The sequence below is a fragment of the Bos javanicus genome, chromosome 5, assembly GCF_032452875.1.
Source record: "Bos javanicus breed banteng chromosome 5, ARS-OSU_banteng_1.0, whole genome shotgun sequence".
Taxonomy (NCBI): domain Eukaryota; kingdom Metazoa; phylum Chordata; class Mammalia; order Artiodactyla; family Bovidae; genus Bos; species Bos javanicus.
The window spans coordinates 99,626,064-99,644,833 of record NC_083872.1 but is presented as its reverse complement, the minus strand read 5'-3'; the positions used below and the strand labels follow the sequence as shown (position 1 = coordinate 99,644,833).

General features: G+C 36.2%; 1 protein-coding gene across 2 annotated transcripts; it reads left to right on the top strand.

Moving 5' to 3' along the window:
- Positions 1-2,054: 2,054 nt before the first annotated feature.
- On the top strand, positions 2,055-6,693 carry LOC133248109 (NKG2-A/NKG2-B type II integral membrane protein-like). Of its 2 annotated transcripts, none has more exons than XM_061417863.1 (6): positions 2,055-2,366; positions 2,751-2,891; positions 3,327-3,380; positions 3,915-4,066; positions 6,141-6,241; positions 6,563-6,693. In XM_061417863.1, exons 1-6 carry the CDS (start codon positions 2,180-2,182, stop codon positions 6,678-6,680), a joined length of 753 nt encoding a protein of 250 aa, XP_061273847.1. In that variant the 5' UTR covers positions 2,055-2,179; the 3' UTR covers positions 6,681-6,693. The 2 variants fall into 2 exon arrangements, with proteins under 2 accessions (XP_061273847.1, XP_061273848.1); XM_061417864.1 differs by having other exon boundaries at positions 2,056-2,366; positions 2,751-2,864.
- The last annotated feature ends 12,077 nt before the right edge of the window (positions 6,694-18,770 follow it).

Sequence of the window (18,770 nt, the reverse complement as noted above, 5' to 3'; positions counted from 1 at the left end):
ATTGCTTATCTTGACCGGGTTGTAAGTTTTTAAATTTCTCTTTTTGTTACCAGCCTAAGCAGGTCTCTTTTTAGAGAGTAACCTGATCTGCACACTAAAGAATGCACGACTTCCTAGGCAACAAAAGGTATGTGTCCCTCCTCTCCTGTCTCTCTGCTAGACCTTCTCACTTAGTGGGAACTAACAAATGTTAGAGGGGATGCAACTGAGCTATAGTAAATATACAACAAAATCAAAGTAGAACATTGTTTTTTTTTTAATAATTTGGTATAAACAATAACCATAAAATACCAAATATTGGGTGATTTCTCCAAGTATTCAAAGTATTGTCTGTAGAACGCTAGTCAAGTGAATACACACATTCATATTTGGGTGTGTATATAATATTAAGTGAAATTTATTGACCTCATGATAGGGAACAGTTAGTTTTGGATTTTATAATCAGTAGATGGTAAGCTTTTTTGTATAATAATACGTGTACATATTTTGCTCAACCTCTATAAACAGATTCTTGGAAAGGAATTCATTATATAGCAAAAGGCCAAACATAATTCCTCCTATATGTATTAGATTGAATAAAAGAACCCTAATTTTTTAATAAAATTAAAGATGAAGTAATTTCTTTTTTTAATGTATTTCAGTTTTTAACTTTACAATATTGTATTGGTTTTGCCATATACCTAAAGGCTAATTTAAACTTAATTGTCATAATTAAAGTATTTTTTAAAAATCAAACATTGCATAAATGATATGTTATACTAATTAAAGGCTGATATAAATCAGAAATAGTACCATAGAAATGATGACTAAGATAATAATTAAAACTGATAATTACTGAGAACTTATAAATTCCAGGTTGAGTGCTCAGTGTTACACACATTATATATTGCATAAACTTATTTCCATTTTACATTAATAATATAGGTTACCAGATAGTAAATAATTTTGAAGGTCACATTTTATAAATTTCAGTCATAATTAATTTACAGATATTTCTGACTACTGCATCAATTGTCTGATTTATTAAATTATGTTATCTGGATTTTTTACAAGTAATTACCATCACTTATACAGCTAAAATGACCTTTACTAACTTGGACATCTATCAGATCTTTCTGGAAGTTTGAACCAACAGTGTTCTTCCATAAGTGACCTATAAATGTTTATCATATTGTGGATTCAGATATTAGCCATTAAATCAATTATCAACTACTTTTGTAAAATAAGTATTTTTTAGTCTTTCCTATTTTGTTTATTTTTCATATTACTTTGTTATATATGTTTAATATGTCATGTAACACTTTCCATGGAGAAGGCAATGGCACCCCACTCCAGTACTCTTGCCTGGAAAATCCCATGGATGGAGGAGCCTAGTAGGCTGCAGTCCATGGGGTGGCTAAGAGTCAGACACGACTGAGGGACTTCACTTTCACTTTTCACTTTCATGCATTGGAGAAGGAAATGGCAACCCACTCCAGTATTCTTGCCTGGAGAATCCCAGGGATGGAAAAGCCTGGCAGGCTGCCGTCTATGGGGTCACACAGAGTCGGACACGACTGAAGTGACTTAGCAGCAACACTTTCCAATATATGAAGCATTTCCTCAGTTTTTAATGCTTTCTCAGAACTCCTCAACCATTTGAAATAAAGACTATTTGTTATCCCTTTTCATCAATCAATGTAAGTCACCAAATAATGTAATTTAGTGTAGGAAATTATTATATATGTCAACATTATTCTCTCCTCATGTTTAAAGAACTGTTTTAACCATTATTAAATTTCAAAATTATCATAAATATGGGTGAATCTCTCTTGTTAACAGAACATTTTAATTTGAACACAAGCACTATGATGGTTTTAAAATATTTCCATGGAATCTGACTTAATAAGGATATTATTGTTCATGAACTTCTTTATTCCTCCCTAATTTATTGCTTTTCACTGTTTCAATCAATAATATATGTGTCAAATATAGAATATCTTTTTGATAAAAGCATTCTATCATGAAAAACTTGTTTACAGTTGTAAGGAATTTACCAGGCTTTAAGTTTGTTCAGGTGCAAAGTGAGCACTAAGCTCTTGGCCCCGCCTGTGTCATTGTACTAGGGTGCTTATCTCACATACACCACTCAACCTCAGTTCACTTCAAGCACAGTCCTTGATCTCACTCAGCTGCAGAGATGAATAACCAAGGAGCAACCTATGCAGAACTGAAGGGAGTCAAGAACTCAAAGAGGCAGAAAAGAAAACCTAAGGTTTCTAAAAGTTCCATTTCAATGACTGAGCAGGAATTAACATATGTAGAATTAAATCTTCAAAATGCTTCTCAGAATCTTCATGGGAATGACAAGAATCACCACGCCAAAGGTAAACACTTACTAGACACACATGGAGCTGTTCTAGGATGTGCAGTGGGGTGCAGAGGTGTGGAGGAAGAGTAGGGGATAAGCTCACGTATTTTTCACTTTGAGAAACAGAACTTGAAGCTGGATTTGGGATTCTGATGTGAAATCGGAGGACTACTTTTATTCCGGCATTACTATAATTTGAAGTCTTTGATCAACAACTCATGTAGTCTTACGTTTGCTGAAAACGCAATGGTATATTCTGAGAGAAAGACTACAGTGGTCAAAATGGGTTGGGGTCCACGTTTATATCCATAACTCTGTGCTCGTGTGGGTTCTTGTGTATGTAAACTCTGAACAACTGTCCCCATCACTCCTTTCTCAGTTTCCTTTTCTGTCCCTGCAGGTTCACCATCACCTCCAGAGAAGTTCATTGCTGGGATCCTGGGAATCATCTGCCTCGTCTTGATGTCCACTGTGGTGACAACGATCATTGTTACTCCCTGGTGTTTGAAAAACTGTAAGGGAACTTATCACTTTACTGATGGTCAGTGCTGCTAAACATTTCATAATATTATACAATATGCCTATCATTAAAATACATGCATTTAGATAAATGCAGTATGTTATATCTAATTTGTCAGAAATATACAACACAGGAGAATTACAGAGAGCATGTATATGTATATTCTGATTTCATAAGTCAAAAGTATGCTTTAGGAAATTTAAAGCTCGTATTGAGAAATACAAATTAATTCTTGAGATTGCTTAAACCAAATACTGTAAGACGTGGTGAAGTTTGTTCCGTTAGGTTTTTGAAATATTTTTTCCATCAAATTTTCATTACCTAATTAATTTTTCTTGCTAAATCAGTTTTATTTCAGATTAATTCTAAACAATAAACTGAATTGTCAAGCTCATAAACTAAAATCATTATGATTTATTTAAAGCAATATTAACTTTTTAATGATTAATTTTGTAGCTACTGTAATACAGGAACAGAATTACTCCTCTCTCATAACGAGGCTCCAGAAAGGTACATAATGATTTTAAAAGTTCTGATATGAATACAATTCATTTTTGTCTCTACCTTAGGCTAGTGAAAATAAGAATAGATTTGGGGATAGAACATAATTTATAAAATCAGGCAATAAACATTCATAAATAAATGATTATAGGAGAGTGCTTCTCCCTATGCAATAATATGATCACCATATCCATTGTTGGCAATTGGCTGGAATTTCCTCCTGATATAATATGATAAGAGACAAATAATTTTGCTATTCTAAAATAGAAGTTTCATTTCTTGATTTTTAGGACATGTAAAGAGTAGATATTTCTATGTGTTTCCTTTATATGGGGACATATATTAAAGACAGACCCTCTCTATGAATGCATGAATGAGATTTGTTTTATATGTACCAGCCTTGAGGATGCATAGATATGTTATTATATATATATGTGTGTATGTGTATATATACATATGTTTATATCTATGCATATATGTAAGTTAATTTTTATTTTTCAAATTCAAATTGTTTTTGAATAGTAATTCATAATCTTTCTTCAGAATGTCATTGTGGTCATTGTCCAAAAGACTGGCTTACATATTCCAACAACTGCTATTATACTAGTTTGGAAAAAAAATCGTGGAATGAGAGTTTGATATCCTGTGCTACTAAGAATTCTACTCTGCTTTATATAGATAATGAAGAGGAAATGGTAAGCTATTAAATGTTTCCAACACTTTGCTAAAGGCTTCATTTAGTCAACATTATATTTGTTAGGATTCACTTGTGCTTTTGTACATATTTGTAGCTTGTTTATTTTAAGGTCTGCTAGTATTCCATTAAACAATGGAATATAACTTTATGATACTTTATTTACATTTTTATACCATTCATGCATGTGTAGTAATTTCTGCTTCTTGTTTTTCATAGAAAACCATGTTTCTACAAATACTATTAAGTTCTAAAATACACTGTGCTATCTAATTTTACCATACATCAAGGAAAATAAACATATGATTTTGCCTATAGAATTGTGTAATTGCACATCAGATCATGGAATAGAAGTTTCAACTTCCCAGCAGCCCCACCCCTCTGTAATATCTTATCACTTCTCCACCTCCTTATTTACTCACTGTCCTGACTTTTGATATTATAGAATCTCTTTGATTGCTTTTGAATCATATACATGGAATCCCGTGTTCATGCTTAGTCATTCAATCGTGTCTGACTCTTTGCAACCTCATTAACTTCAGCCTATCAGGCTCCTGTGTCCATGGAATTTTCCAGGCAAGAATACTGAAGTGGGTTGCCATTTTCTACTCCAGGACATGGAATCATACAAGTTGTCTCTGCCTCATCACTGCCATATGATATTTTGCAGTTCTTCCAAATTTTTGCATTTGTGTGAAGTTTGTAAATTTCCACAGCTCATTGTGTGAATTCAACAATTAAGATCCATTCTTTCCAATCCTGCTGGGTGGAGATGGAGTCTTACACCCTCAGGGATAAAGAGGCTTCTTAGCTTCAGTAGTTTTAGTCAGGACATCCCCTTTGCTGGTCCCATCCCCACCCCTATCACCCAACCCTAGTGTCTCTCAGTGGAGGAAACAGAGGCAATTTCTCTGACTGCTCCTTGTTAGTAAGTGTCCTGATGGATCACCTTGTAAGGCTTACCTGGTGTTGCCTACATGATTCTCTCAACACACAGGAGGAATGGCTTACCTGTGCCACCCCCAACAGCCAGGTTAGGTATTGGGTGTTTGGTAAGTAAGAGGCCTCGATCACTTTTACCTGGTTGGTGGGGAGACACAAGATGCCCCTAATTATCACTCCCTCACCTCCCACCTTGTTTTCTCATCACTGAGAAGTGATTAGCGATTACAGAAGAGTGGGACTGCTGGGAAGTCTCAAGCCACATCACCCTTCTCTTTCCACCTTTCAGAGTTCTCCTTTCTCCTGTCTTTCACTAGTTCCCATGTTTACAGTTGAACTTAGCAGGGAGGAGCAGAGAGAAATGAGTCTCTGACCCCTTGTCTGGTCCACTGGTTCCACCAATACAGAAACAGATGGATTTGGGGTTTATCTAGTCAAAGAATGGTGTCAGGCTCAGAAAACGAAATCCGGCTCTCATGTCACTTATTTTCTCAATTTCATTTCCTTACTTTCCCTCTAAAACTGAAATTCTGAGAAACATATAATAGTAGAGAAATCCACTGATATTGTCACAATATCCAGAAAAATGAATGTCATGGAATCTAAAGACTTATTTAAAGCCTTGCTATGTTAGTTTTGATATAAGGGAAAATGAAATTATATGAGTCAGAATTTTCCTCATTGCACGTATTCAATTACTCCACCTTCTTATCCCTTAGGCTTAATGTCAGATGTAGTTCACAGCTGTAAGTCTCCCCAAGTTGTTATGCAAGGTGTATTCTTTTGTGGGATCTCTACAACTAATTCATGTCTTTGTAAATATTCCCTTTATTAAATGGCTGTTGAAAAAAAAAGAATTTTCCTTATTAACATTAGAACACAGTGAAACTGATAAGTATAAATGTTGAGTTAATTTTGAATCAAAAGTACAGATATTGGTTAATATTTATGGTGCTATTAAAATTTTGAACTTTCATCTCCTAATTTTAGTGTTACATTAGAATCTAACATGCTCAATTTGTTCAAAGAATGAAAGATGCTATGAAAGAACACATCCTTTGACTTGCATTTTAAAAATTAACAAAACCATTTCATAAGGACTATTTAAGTGAAAATTCTTTATTTTGGGCTAGAAATTTCTGATGTCCCTATCAATTATATCGTGGATTCAAGTCTCTCGTGAAGGCCGCGGTCATCCTTGGAAGTGGCTAAATGGTTCCACTTGCAAACTACAGTAAGTTTGTAAAAAGAATGCTATATAGAGGAGGAAAAATACAAAAAAGAAATATTTTTAAAATAACATGAATACATTTGTTTCAGTCGAATTATAGAAAGCTGAAGGAAGATATTGAAAGTTAATAAAATGTTGATACCAATGTTGAAAACTAGGCTACTCTGTAGCCCAATTTCCTAGTAATAAGCTGTTACTGAAATTTTATTAAAGACTTCATTACCCATTTTCAAAATATCTTGTATTACAGTTACATGGAAAATGCTATTGTTTCATGAGTTGTCTTCATAGAATATAACAGAATTATGCATTTTTCCATAACAGGATAAAAGAGAAATTACCTGGTGAACATAACTGTGCTGTACAATCTTTATGGGAAATAAGAACAGAAGACTGTCAGTTTCCAAATGCATATCATTGCAAGCATAAGCTTGAGAATTAAAATATGAGTTTGGGTGCTGTTGGGTAACTTGACCTTTTATGAAATGGAAATAATATTCTGATTGCATACATTTTTAAATGAATTTTATTATTTTTTCTGATAATGAATGTTTTTCAAAAACAGTTGAAATATAATTGTGTGTGCTCATTCATTCAGTTGTGTCTGACTCTTTGAGACCCCATGGACTATAGGCTGTCAGGCTTCTCTGTCCAAGGAATTCTCCAGTCAAGAACACTGGAGTGGTTCTATTCCCAGATTTTTAAGGAATTTCCACACTGTTCTCCATAGTGGCTGTACCAGTTTGCATTCCCATCAACAGTGTAAGAGTGTTTCCTTTTTCTCCACACCCTCTCCAGCTATTGTTGTTTGTCAACTTTTTTGTGGTGGCCATTCTGACCGGCAGAGACAATACTTCATTGTGTTTTTAATTTGCATTTCTCTAGTAATGAGTGATGTTGTGATATGAGAAAGCTACATATCTTTTTCTGAGTTTTATTAGCCCTCTGTATATCTTCTTTGGAGAAATGTCTGTTTGGCCCACTTTTTGATTGGGTTGTTCATTTTTCTGGTATTGAGCTGCATGAACTGCTTGTATATTTTGGAGCTTAGTTCTTTGTCAGTTGTTTCATTTGCTGTTATTGTCTTCCATTCTGAAGGCTGCCTTTCCACCTGGCTTATAGTTTCCTTCGTTGTGCAAAAGCTTTTAAGTTTACCTAGGTGCCATTTGTATTTTTGTTTTATTTCCATTACTCTGCAAGGTGGGTCATAGAGAATCGTGCTCTGGTTTATGTCAGAGGGTATTATGCCTCTGTTTTCCTCTAAGTGTTTTAATAGTCTCTGGTGTTAAATTTAGATCTTTAATCCATTTTGAGTTTATTTTTGTTTACGGTATTAGAAAGTATTCTAGTTTCATTATTTTGCATATGGTTGACCGGTTTCCCCAACTTATGAATCAGTTCTAATGAGGTGGATGAAACTGGAGCCTATTATACAGAGGGAACTAAATCAGAAAGAGAACCATCAATACACTATATTAATGCATATATATGGACTTTAGAAAGAAGGTAACAACGATCCTGTATGCAAGGCAACAAAAGAGACACAGATGTAAAGAACAGACTTTTGGAGTATGTGGGAGAAGGTGAGGGTGGGATGATTTGAGAGAATAGCATTGAAACGTGTATATTCCCATATATAAAAGAGATGACCAGTGCTAGTTGGATGCATGAAGCAGGACACTCAGAGCTGGTGCTCTGGGAGAACCCAAGGGATGGGGAGGGAGGAAGGTGAGAGAGGGATTCTGAATGGGGGAACACATGCGCACCCATGGCTGATTCATGTCCATGTAAGAGAAAAATACCACAGTATTTTAAAGTAATTATCTTCCAATTAAAATAAATTAATTAATTTTTTAAAAAGGGACTACCAGAGTGGGCTATCATTTCATATTCCCTGGAGGATCTTCCTGACCCAGGGATCAAACCCTCTTCTCCTACGTTGGCAGGCAGTTTCTTTACCACTAGTGCCACCTGGAAAACCCCACTGAAATATCATATACACATCCAAAAATACAGGTATCATTACTTTTGTGTCTCACTTTTTTTGCTCAACAGTATGTTTATGGCATTCAAACTTCTAACAGATTGCATACTGTGTGAACCCATTTCCATGTAATATCAAAAATAAGAGTAGAGAGACCAAAAGTAGATTCGTGGTTACTAAGGGCTGTGAAGAGACAGAATAGGAAAAGACTGCAAATTGATTAGTGATGAATGCTCTCTAGAGTTTGATAGTAGTGACGATCGTAAACTGTGAATAATTTCAAAATCATGGATTTATATATTTTAAATGGATAAATTTTATGCTCTGTAAATTACACCTCAATAAAGTTTTTAAAAAGTAACTGCTTTGGGACTGCATTTAATCTTTAAAATAATTTCTGAAGATAATAATATTGACTCTTCCAGTCAATATCATGCTTTATCCTTCCAATCAATTAGGTTTTCTTTAAATTCTGCCTGTTTTATTGATCAATTTTTATTTATTTATTTATTTGTGTGACACTGTTCAGCGTGTGGTATCTTGATTCAGTGACCAGGGATCAAACGCCCACTCCCTGCACCGGGAAGCAAGTAATCCGAACCACTGGACCACCAGCGAAATCCCCCTACAATATTTTATAGTTTCCAACATTGAAATTTCACACAAATATGGACATTTCATAGCCATGCTTTTGTAAACAGCTATTTTGTTTGTAAATTTGTAGTAACTGATGCTGCTACAAATAGAACTGTGCCCAATGACTTCTCAGATTGTATGTATTAATTTTATCATTTCAAATATATATTCCTCTGGATTTTTTATGTAAATAAATAGTGCATCTCTGAATAATCACGTTTTATTTCTTCCCTCCAGGTGCAATAGCTTTTTCTTGTTTTTCTTTTCTTTTTTTTTGTTTTTGTTTTTCTTGTTTTTGACTTGTTTTTACCCAACTGCCTTTTATTTCCAATGTTGAACAGATGATATAATAAAGGTCTTGTAAATATCTTTCCAATACGGGGGGAAATATTTCAATACTTCATGCTCAAATATGTGTTTTTTAAGGTTTTTTTGTATACCTTTCTAACATGAAAGCAATTCCATAGTATTCATAATTTTCTTATATGTTTTGTTTGCAATCAGTCATTTTACCATTTTACTATTTTTCTTAAATGAAATGAGAAAATTTTTAATGTTTTTGAAACATCTCTTTCCTTCAAATGTTGACCAATTATGCATTCCTGAAATAAAAACCACAAAAATCATTCTCCATTTTCTTCCTTTGAAAAATCACTGCATATATCATATTTAGATTAAGATGATTTTCTTCATCCATTTATCATAAAGAGTTGGGACTGAGTCCATTGATATTATGTAACTTGACATGTTTTGTTATCAAGGCTCTATGGAAGCCTCTATTTTATGGTGAAAGACATGGCATAGTTTTAAGTGTTATTATTCACTACTGATACCATTAGGGCTCCTAGAATATTTTGTAGGAAGGTTTATACAGTGAACTTAATATATTTAACACATGTTTAACTTATACAGGTTTATGGTTGTTGTACTATATTTGGTAATTTGCATTTTCTAGACATTCTATTTCATATGGATCGTAAAAAGTTTTTATAATACAGCTTTATTGTCTGTTTAACATCCATAAAAATCATAATGGTTTTGTCAGGTTTCAATTCAGTTCAGTCCCTCAGTCGTGTCTGACTCTTTGCGACCCCATGGACTGCACTATGCCAGGCTTCCCTCTCCATCACCAACTCCCAGAGCTTGCTCAAACTCATGTCCATCGACTTGGTGACACCATCCAACCATCTCATCCTCTGTTGTTCCCTTCTCCTCCCACCTTCAATTTTTCCCAGCGTCAGGGTCTTTTCCAGTGAGTCAGTTCCTCCCATCAGGTGGCCAAAGTATTAGAATTTCAGCTGCAGCATCAGTCCTTCCAATGAATATTCAGGACTGATTTTCCCCAGGATGGACTGGTTTGATCTCCTCCCAGCCCAAAGGACTCTCAAGAGTCTTCTCCATCACCACAGTTCAAAAGCATCAATTCTTCAGTGCTCAGCTTTCTATATGGTCCAACTCTCACATCCATACATGACTACTGAAAAACCAAGCTTTGACTAGACAGACCTTAAAGTAATGTCTCTGATTTTAGTACGCTGTCTAGTTTGGTCATAGCTTTCCTTCCAAGGAACAAGTGTCTTTCAATTTCATGGCTGCAGTCAAATCTGAATGATTTTGGAGTCCAAAAAAATAAAGTCTCTCACTGTTTCCATTGTTTCCCCATTTCTTTGCCATAAACTGATGGGACTGGATACCATGATCTTCGCTTTTTGAATGTTAAGTTTTAAGCCAGCTTTTTCACTCTCCTATTTCATTTTCATCAAGAGGCTCTTTCGTTCTTCGCTTTCTGTCATAAGGTGGTGTTATCTGCATATCTGAGGTTATTGATATTTCTCCCAGCAATCTTGATTCCAGCTGTGCTTCATCCAGCCTGGCATTTCGCATGATGTGCTCTGCATGGAAGTTAAATAAACAGGGTGACGATATACAGCCTTGACATACTCCTTTCCCAATTTGGAACCAGTCCGCTCTTCCATGTCCGGTTCTAACTTGCTTCTTGACCTACATACAGATTTCTCAAGAGGTAGGTCAGGTGGCCTGGTAATCCTATCTCTTGAATAATTTTCCACAGTTTGTTGTGATCTACACAGTCAAAGGCTTTGGCATAGTCAACAAAGCAGAAGGTGTTTTTCTGGAAGTCTCTTGCTTTTCCAATGATCCAACAGGATGTTGGCAATTTTATCAACAACAAAGAATCAAATTGCCAACATCTATTGGATTGTCACAGAGAAGGCCCTGGCAACCCACTCCAGTGATCTTGCCTGCAAAAATCCCATGAACGGAGGAGCCTGGGCTGAAGTTCATGGTGTCGCTAAGAGTCGGACCTGACTGAGCGAATTCACTTTCACTTCTCACTTTCATGTACTGGAGAAGGAAATGGCAACCCACTCCAGTGTTCTTGTCTGGAGAATCCCAGGGATGGAAAAGCCTGGCAGGCTGCCATCTATGGGGTCACACAGAGTTGGACACAACTGACATAACATCGCAGCAGCAGGAGCATTGGATTGTCATATTTATATAGATATAAAAGATTTGTGTTTTCTCTATTCTCCACATGTCATTTATTACTTTTATTGTCTTTCAAATGAAAATAGCTTGACCCTTTTATTCCTCTCTACTGTAATTTTTTTCATGATTTTTCATATTTGCTATTTTCTTCCTTTGTCTTTATGTCAATTATATTAATTTCACCAAAATTGCTTTTTCATTTCAAGTTTCTTGTCAAGCATGGCCAGATTTCTTCTTTCTTTTTTTTTTTTCATTTATAATGTATGCATTTAACTGAATTAATATGTCACAAGACAGAATCTTGTTGTTACATTTTTCTTTTAATTCATATAAAATTATGAAATTTGACTTTGATTTTTCCTTGGTTCATATGTTATTTAGAAATAGATTACTGAATACAAAGCCAATAAAGTTTTTCAAAATTTTGGTTATTGACTTCTATTTTAGGTAAACTGCTTAGGGAAATTTTCATGAACCTGGAAATATTCTGTATGTCTATTACATATGGCTGATGTGACTATGAAATCAATCTGAAATGTTTATTTCTTCTAATTAATTAAAAATTAAATTTGGATATTCACCTTTCAAGTGCCCACTTGCCAAACTTGGCTGGAGGCTAGTGTTTGACACCATAGTTCTGTAGCTTTTTTAGTAATTTAACTGGACTTAGGCATTTATAGTGAATTTTTGAGAAATGTTCATTTGAACTTAAAAAATAAGAATATTCTATGTTAGTGTACAGAGAAGGCAATGGCACCCCACTCCAGTACTCTTGCCTGGAAAATCCCATGGATGGAGGAGCCTAGTAGGCTGCAGTTCATGGGGTCGCTAAGAGTCGGACACAACTGAGCGACTTCACTTTCACTTTTCACTTTCATGCACTGGAGAAGGAAATGGCAACCCACTCCAGTGTTCTTGCCTGGAGAATCCCAGGGACAGGGGAGCCTGGTGGGCTGAAGTCTATGGGGTCGTGCAGAGTCAGACACAATTGAAGCAACTCAGCAGCAGTTCTATAAGTGCCCTACATTTTACAGCATGCATTTTTTACTCAATAGTCTAGTAAATTCATATTTTTGTACTTTTCTGAAACAACAAAAAGACATAATTTCTCTCTACTGTTTTCACTGCTCATGCCATTTTTGCTCCCTTGAATTCTAATACAAACATATATGCACAATTTGATACTTTATCATTACTATTTTACCTGTCAATATCTATTTGGATATGTCCACATAAGTTCTTTTCTTCAATTCTTTCCTTTCTGCATATCCAAATTTTCAACTAGAATAAGAGTTTCTTCTTTACAAGACCTTAAAATGTTTCCTTTACATAGAGTCATTTAGTACTTTTGGCAATCTCCCTCCATTTAAAAAACTTCCTTGAAAATGAATCCATCTAGCCATCATGTTAAAAGGGTATTTGCACTTACTATGGACATCCATTTTATCTATCTCTCTTAGGTCACTAGGTACTTCCATTTTAGATATAGTCACAAACATGGATTTATGCAATAAACAGTAAATTCAAAATACTCTTAGATTTTGAGTTTTTTTCTTGGCTGTATGTGGATTAACCATAGATTTTATTAAAGTTAAATACCAGAAGAGTCAACATATTTGGGCATGTAACCAAGGACATGATGTGTACAAAATTATTTAATTGAAACCAGAAAAGTGTATGATAACATGAATAATACATTTAACACTTGCCTTGTAGCTCAGCTGGTAAAGAATCCTCCTGTAGTACAAGAGACTTCAGTTCAATCCATGAATTGGGCAGATCGCCTGAAGAAGGGAATGGCTACCCACTCCAGAATTTTTACCTGGAGAATTTCATGGACAGAGGAGCCTGGTAGGGTTGATGCATTTGCAAAGAGTTGGACACAACTGAGTGACTTTCACTTTTCACTTCAAATTTTAAAAGTGAATATTACTGAATTTTACATTATTTGGCATCACTAATGAATGCTTCACTTGCGATAATTCAATGAAGTGGGTAATAGAATATTATTTATTTAATTAATATAAAATAAAAAAAAGATAATCACCATATAGGTTGCCATTAGCAATTGCTATAGAAAGTTCAAATGTTAGTCTACATTACTAGGACATAATAGAGTTTGCAAATAGCTTACAAACAGCTTACAAATACCTGAGAAAAGAAGAGAAGTGAAAGGCAGAGGAGCAGGAAAAGATATACCCAACTGAATGCAGAGTTCCATAGATTAGAGGAAAGAGAAAGCCTTCATAAGTGAACAATACAAAGAAATCGAGGAAAACAATAGAATGGGAAAGACTAGAGATATCTTCAAGAAAACTGGCGATACCAAGGGAATATTTCATGCAAATATAGGCACAAGGGAGGACCAAAATGGCAAGGATCTAACAGAAGCAGGAGAGGTGGCAAGAATACCCAGATAAACTGTACAGAAAAGCTCTTAATGACCCAGATAACCACAATGGTGTGGTCACTCACCTAGAGCCAGACATTCTGAAGTGTGAAGTCAAGTGGGCCTTAGGAAGCCTTACTAAAAACAAAGTTATTGGATGTGGTGTAATTCCAGCTGCTGCTGCTGCTAGTCGCTTCAGTCATGTCCGACTCTGTGCAACCCCATGGACTGTAGCCTACCAGGCTTCTCCATCCATGGAATTCTCCAGGCAAAAACACTGGAGTGGGTTGCTATTTCCTTCTGCAATGCAGGAAATTGGAAAGTGAAAGCGAAGTCCCTCAGTCGTGTCTGACTCTTAGCGACCCCATGGACTGCAGCCTACCAGGCTCCTCCATTCATGGGATTTTCCGGGCAATAGTACTGGAGTGGGGTGCCATTGCCTTCTCCCAATTTCAGCTGAGCTATCCCAAATCCTAAAGAATGATGCTGTTAAAGTCCTGCACTCAATATGCCAGCAAACTGGAAAACTCAGCAGTGGCCACAGGACTGGGAAAAGTCAGTTTTCATTCCAATCCCAAAGAAAGGCAATGCTGAATAACATTAAAATTATATTACAACTGCCCTCATTTCATATGCTATCAAGATTATGGGCAAAATCCTTGATGCTAAGCTTCAGCAGGACATGAACAGAAAACTTCCAGATATTCAGGCTGGATTCAGAGAAGGCAGATAATCAAATTGCCAACATCCATTGAATCATAGAGAAAGCCAGGGAACTCCAGAAAAAAATCTACTTTTGCCTCATCGACTCTGCTAAAGCCTTTGACTGTGTGGACCACAACCACCTGTGGAATATTCTTAAAGAGATGGGAATACCAGACCAATTTAGCTGCCTCCTGAGAAATCTGCATGCAGGTCAAGAAGCAACAGTAGAACAGGACATGGAACAATGGAATGGCAGGTTGGTTCCAAATTGGGAAGGAATACATCAAAGCTGTATATTGTCACCCTGTTTATTTCACTCATATGCAGAGTACATCATATGAGATGCTGGGCTGCATGACTCACAAACTGGAATTAAGATTGCAGGGAGAGATATCAACAACCTCAGATAGCAGATGATACCACTTTAATGGCAGAAGGTGAAGAGGAACTAAAGAGGTTCTTGATGCAGGTGAAACAGGAGAATGAAAAAGATGGCTTAAAATTCAACAATCAAAAAATACAGATCATGGCATCCAGTCCCATCTCTTCATAACAAATAGAGGGAGGAAAAGTGGAAACAGTGTCAAATTCCATTTTCTTCGGCTCCAAAGTCACTGCAGACAATGACTGTGGTCATGAAATTAAAAACCGCTTGCTCCTTGGAAGTAAAGCCATGACAAAATTAGATAGCATATTAAAAAGCAGAGAAATGACTTTGCCAACAAAGGTCCATATAATCAAAGCTATGACTTTTCCAGTGATCAGGTATGGATCTAAGATTTGGACCATAAAGGCTGAGAGCCAAAGAATTATGTTTTCCAGCTAAGGTGCTGGAGAGAGTCCCTTGGACAACAAGGAGATCAAGCCAGTCAATCCTAAAGGAAATAAACCCTGAGTATTCATGTGAAAGACTGATGCTAAAACCGAAGCTCCAATACTTTGGCCACCTGGTGCAAAGAGCTGACTCATTGGAAAAGACCATGATGCTGGAAAAGATTCAGTGCAAGAGGAGAAGAGGGCCACAGAGGATTAGATGACTGGATGACCTCACTGACTCAATGGACATGTAGTCTTGGGTGTGCTCAGTCTCTTCAGTCATGTCCGACTGTGTAAACCCATGGACAGTAGCCCCACTAGGCTTCTCTCTCCATGGAATTTTCCAGGCAAGAATACTGGAGTGGGTTGCCATTTCTTTCTCCAGGGGATCTTCCTCAGCCAGGGATTGAACCTGGGTCTGTTGCATCACAGGCAGATTCCTTACCATCTGAGTCAGGGAAGCCCTTCAATGGATGTGAATTTGAGCAAACTCAGGGAAATAGTGAAGGACAGGGAAGCTTTGCCTGCTGCGGTCCACAGGGTCACAAAGAGTCAGACACAGCTTTGTGACTGAACAACAACAAGAAACTGGTATATAACTACAAATTTATATTCCATTTTTCTAGATTTTAGAAAGCTAAAAATTTGACTGTGTGGATCACAGTAAACTGTGGAACATTCTGAAAGAGATGGGAATACCAGACCACCAGACCTGCCTCTTGAGAAATTTGTATGCAGGTCAGGAAGCAACAGTTAGAACTGGACATGGAACAACAGACTGGTTCCAAATAGGAAAAGGAGTACGTCAAGGCTGTATATTGTCACCCTGCTTGTTTAACTTCTATGCAGAGTACATTATGAGAAACGCTGGACTGGATGAAACACAAGCAGGAATCAAGATTGCCAGGAGAAATATCAATAACCTCAGATACGCAGATGACACCACCCTCATGGCAGAAAGTGAAGAGGAACTAAAAAGCCTCTTGATGAAAGTGAAAGAGGAGACTGAAAAAGTTGGCTTAAAGCTCAACATTCAGAAAACGAAGATCATGGCATCCAGTCCCATCACTTCATGGGAAATAGATGGGGAAACAGTGGAAACAGTGTCAGACTATTTTTCTGGGCTCCAAAATCACTGCAGATGGTGACTGCAGCCATGGAATTAAAAGACGCTTACTCCTTGGAAGGATAGTTGTGACCAACCTAAATAGAATATTCAAAAGCATAGATATTACTTTGCCAACAAAGGTCTGTCTAGTCAAGGCTATGGCTTTTCCTGTGGTCATGTATGGATGTGATAGTTAAACTGTGAAGAAAGCTGAGTGCCGAAGAATTGATGCTTTTGAACTGTGGTGTTGGAGAAGACTCTTGAGAGTCCCTTGGACTGCAAGGAGATCCAACCAGTCCCTTCTGAAGGAGATCAGCCCTGGGATTTCTTTGGAAGGAATGCTAAAGCTGAAACTCTGGTACTTTGGCCACCTCATGGAAGAGTTGACTCATTGGAAAAGACTCTGATGCTGGGAGGGATTGGGGGCAGGAGGAGAAGGGGACAACTCAGGATGAGATGGCTGGATGGCATCACTGACTCGATGGACATTGAGTCTCAGTGAACTCCGGGAGTTGGTGATGGACAGGGAGGCCTGATGTGCTTCGATTCACGGGGTCACAAAGAGTCAGACACGACTGAGCGACTGAACTGAACTGAAAAAAGTTTAATATGTAGTAACTCTTCTGAATTAGGGACAAGTATCCTTAAATACAAACTGTCAATGGAATTATGATTTCCTCCATTATAATAGAAATGACACAATGAGATTATAAGGAAAAAATAAATAATGCCTAGATTTAGTAAACTTATCTAAAAGTAAACTTAAACATTGAAGTTACTCTTGACAAGGCGTAAATGTTCAGCATTGATGAATGAAGTGAAAGCAAGTTAACAGCAGGGTGATCATGTCCTTTGTCCCCCTATATCTTTTAGAAAGTGAAATCAATTCTCAGAGGAACTCACCAAGGAAGAAACTAACTGATACACTACATATCCAAAGTCTCCTATATTCTGGAGTTGTGTAACGAGATAAACTGTCTTCAAAATACCCAAGCGTAAGAATTTCCTGTTTCAGTGACACGGTGATAAGAATGTACTTTTTTCAATATTGTTTCACTCTGGGCCTTCACAGGGCAGTCTGTGAAGACCACAGACATTGTTTGATTTTCACAGTAACCTGGCCACTCACGAGAAGAGGCAGGACTCTGGCCTGTAGAAGGTATGTGTTTCCCTCTCCTTTCTAATTCCTCATCTCATTTAGCAGGAGATTACAAATGCCAATGTGGTTCGACTTAGGGACAATTACTAAGCAAACAAATTAAAGAGATACTGGTATCTGTATTTGATATTTGGGTATTTTAATTTGGGGAGAAAATAAGATTAAAATATGAAGTATTTGGGAAGATTTCTTAAAATGTTCAAATTCTTGCCTGCAGACGTTATTCAAGTGAATACATACATGTGTAACTGATTTTGTTAATCATTGCAATTTAAGACGGAGTATCAGTATCATCAGGACAAGGGACAGTTAACATTGTATTTTGTCATCAATAGACGTATAATTAGATACAGTATTAAATATTTAACTCAGCCCTTAAAAATAGAATCTTAAAATGGATTCATAGAATTGTGAATGGCCAATATAATTCTTCACTGATCTAGTTAAAGTAAAAATCAGAATATGGTACCTCCAGTAAAATGCTGGATTACCTCAATTATATAGGATCAAATGCTTTATAAAAACTTGATTGCAATATTGAAGAAAGATAAATCACACTAACACAGAGATTTCTGTCTAATAAATTACTTGCCTGATATGAATAATACAATGGCAATTGCATTAAAATAAGAAATAAAATAAAAGTCAAATTTAATATTAGGTTTTTTACTTGCTTTATATCATACATATCTTTATTCTCATTTTAGATTAGTGAACTCATTTGCTAAATACTAAATAATTTTTAAAGGTCACACATTGTAAATTTGAAGGCCAGAATTAATTGTAGATTGCACTGACTACAGAATCCATTAACTGAATTATTAAGGCACATTATTGACTTCTTATAATTGCTGATACAACTAAAGCTTCCCTCATTGACTTAACAGCCTCAGGATCATCCTGGAAGTTTGTACCAACATTGTTCTTCCATAAATGATGTATGCTTTTCCTTATCATTTTGTGATTTTGTATCTTAGCCATTGTCAATTACTCATGTAAAATAAGTATTTAATGTCATTTTAACATTGTTTTGTCTTTATATGATAAAAACTTTTGGAGAATTTAATATGTCATGTACCATTTTTAACATGTAAAATATTTCTTTAATTTTTTAATGATTTCTTAGAGCTCCACAATCACTCAAATTAGAAGAATTATTTGATAGCATCTCATTCCCTTTTCATTAATGAATGTCCCAATTAAAGGAGATTAATGCAGAGTGTACCA

Excerpts from the sequence above, each read along its gene's own strand:
- LOC133248109 (XM_061417863.1), top strand. The coding sequence starts at position 2,180 with ATGAATAACCAAGGAGCAACCTATGCAGAACTGAAGGGAGTCAAGAAC. Across the intron at positions 2,892-3,326 it reads AACTTATCACTTTACTGATG|CTACTGTAATACAGGAACAG; the intron begins GTCAGTGCTGCT and ends TTAATTTTGTAG. Across the intron at positions 6,242-6,562 it reads GGTTCCACTTGCAAACTACA|GATAAAAGAGAAATTACCTG; the intron begins GTAAGTTTGTAA and ends TTTCCATAACAG.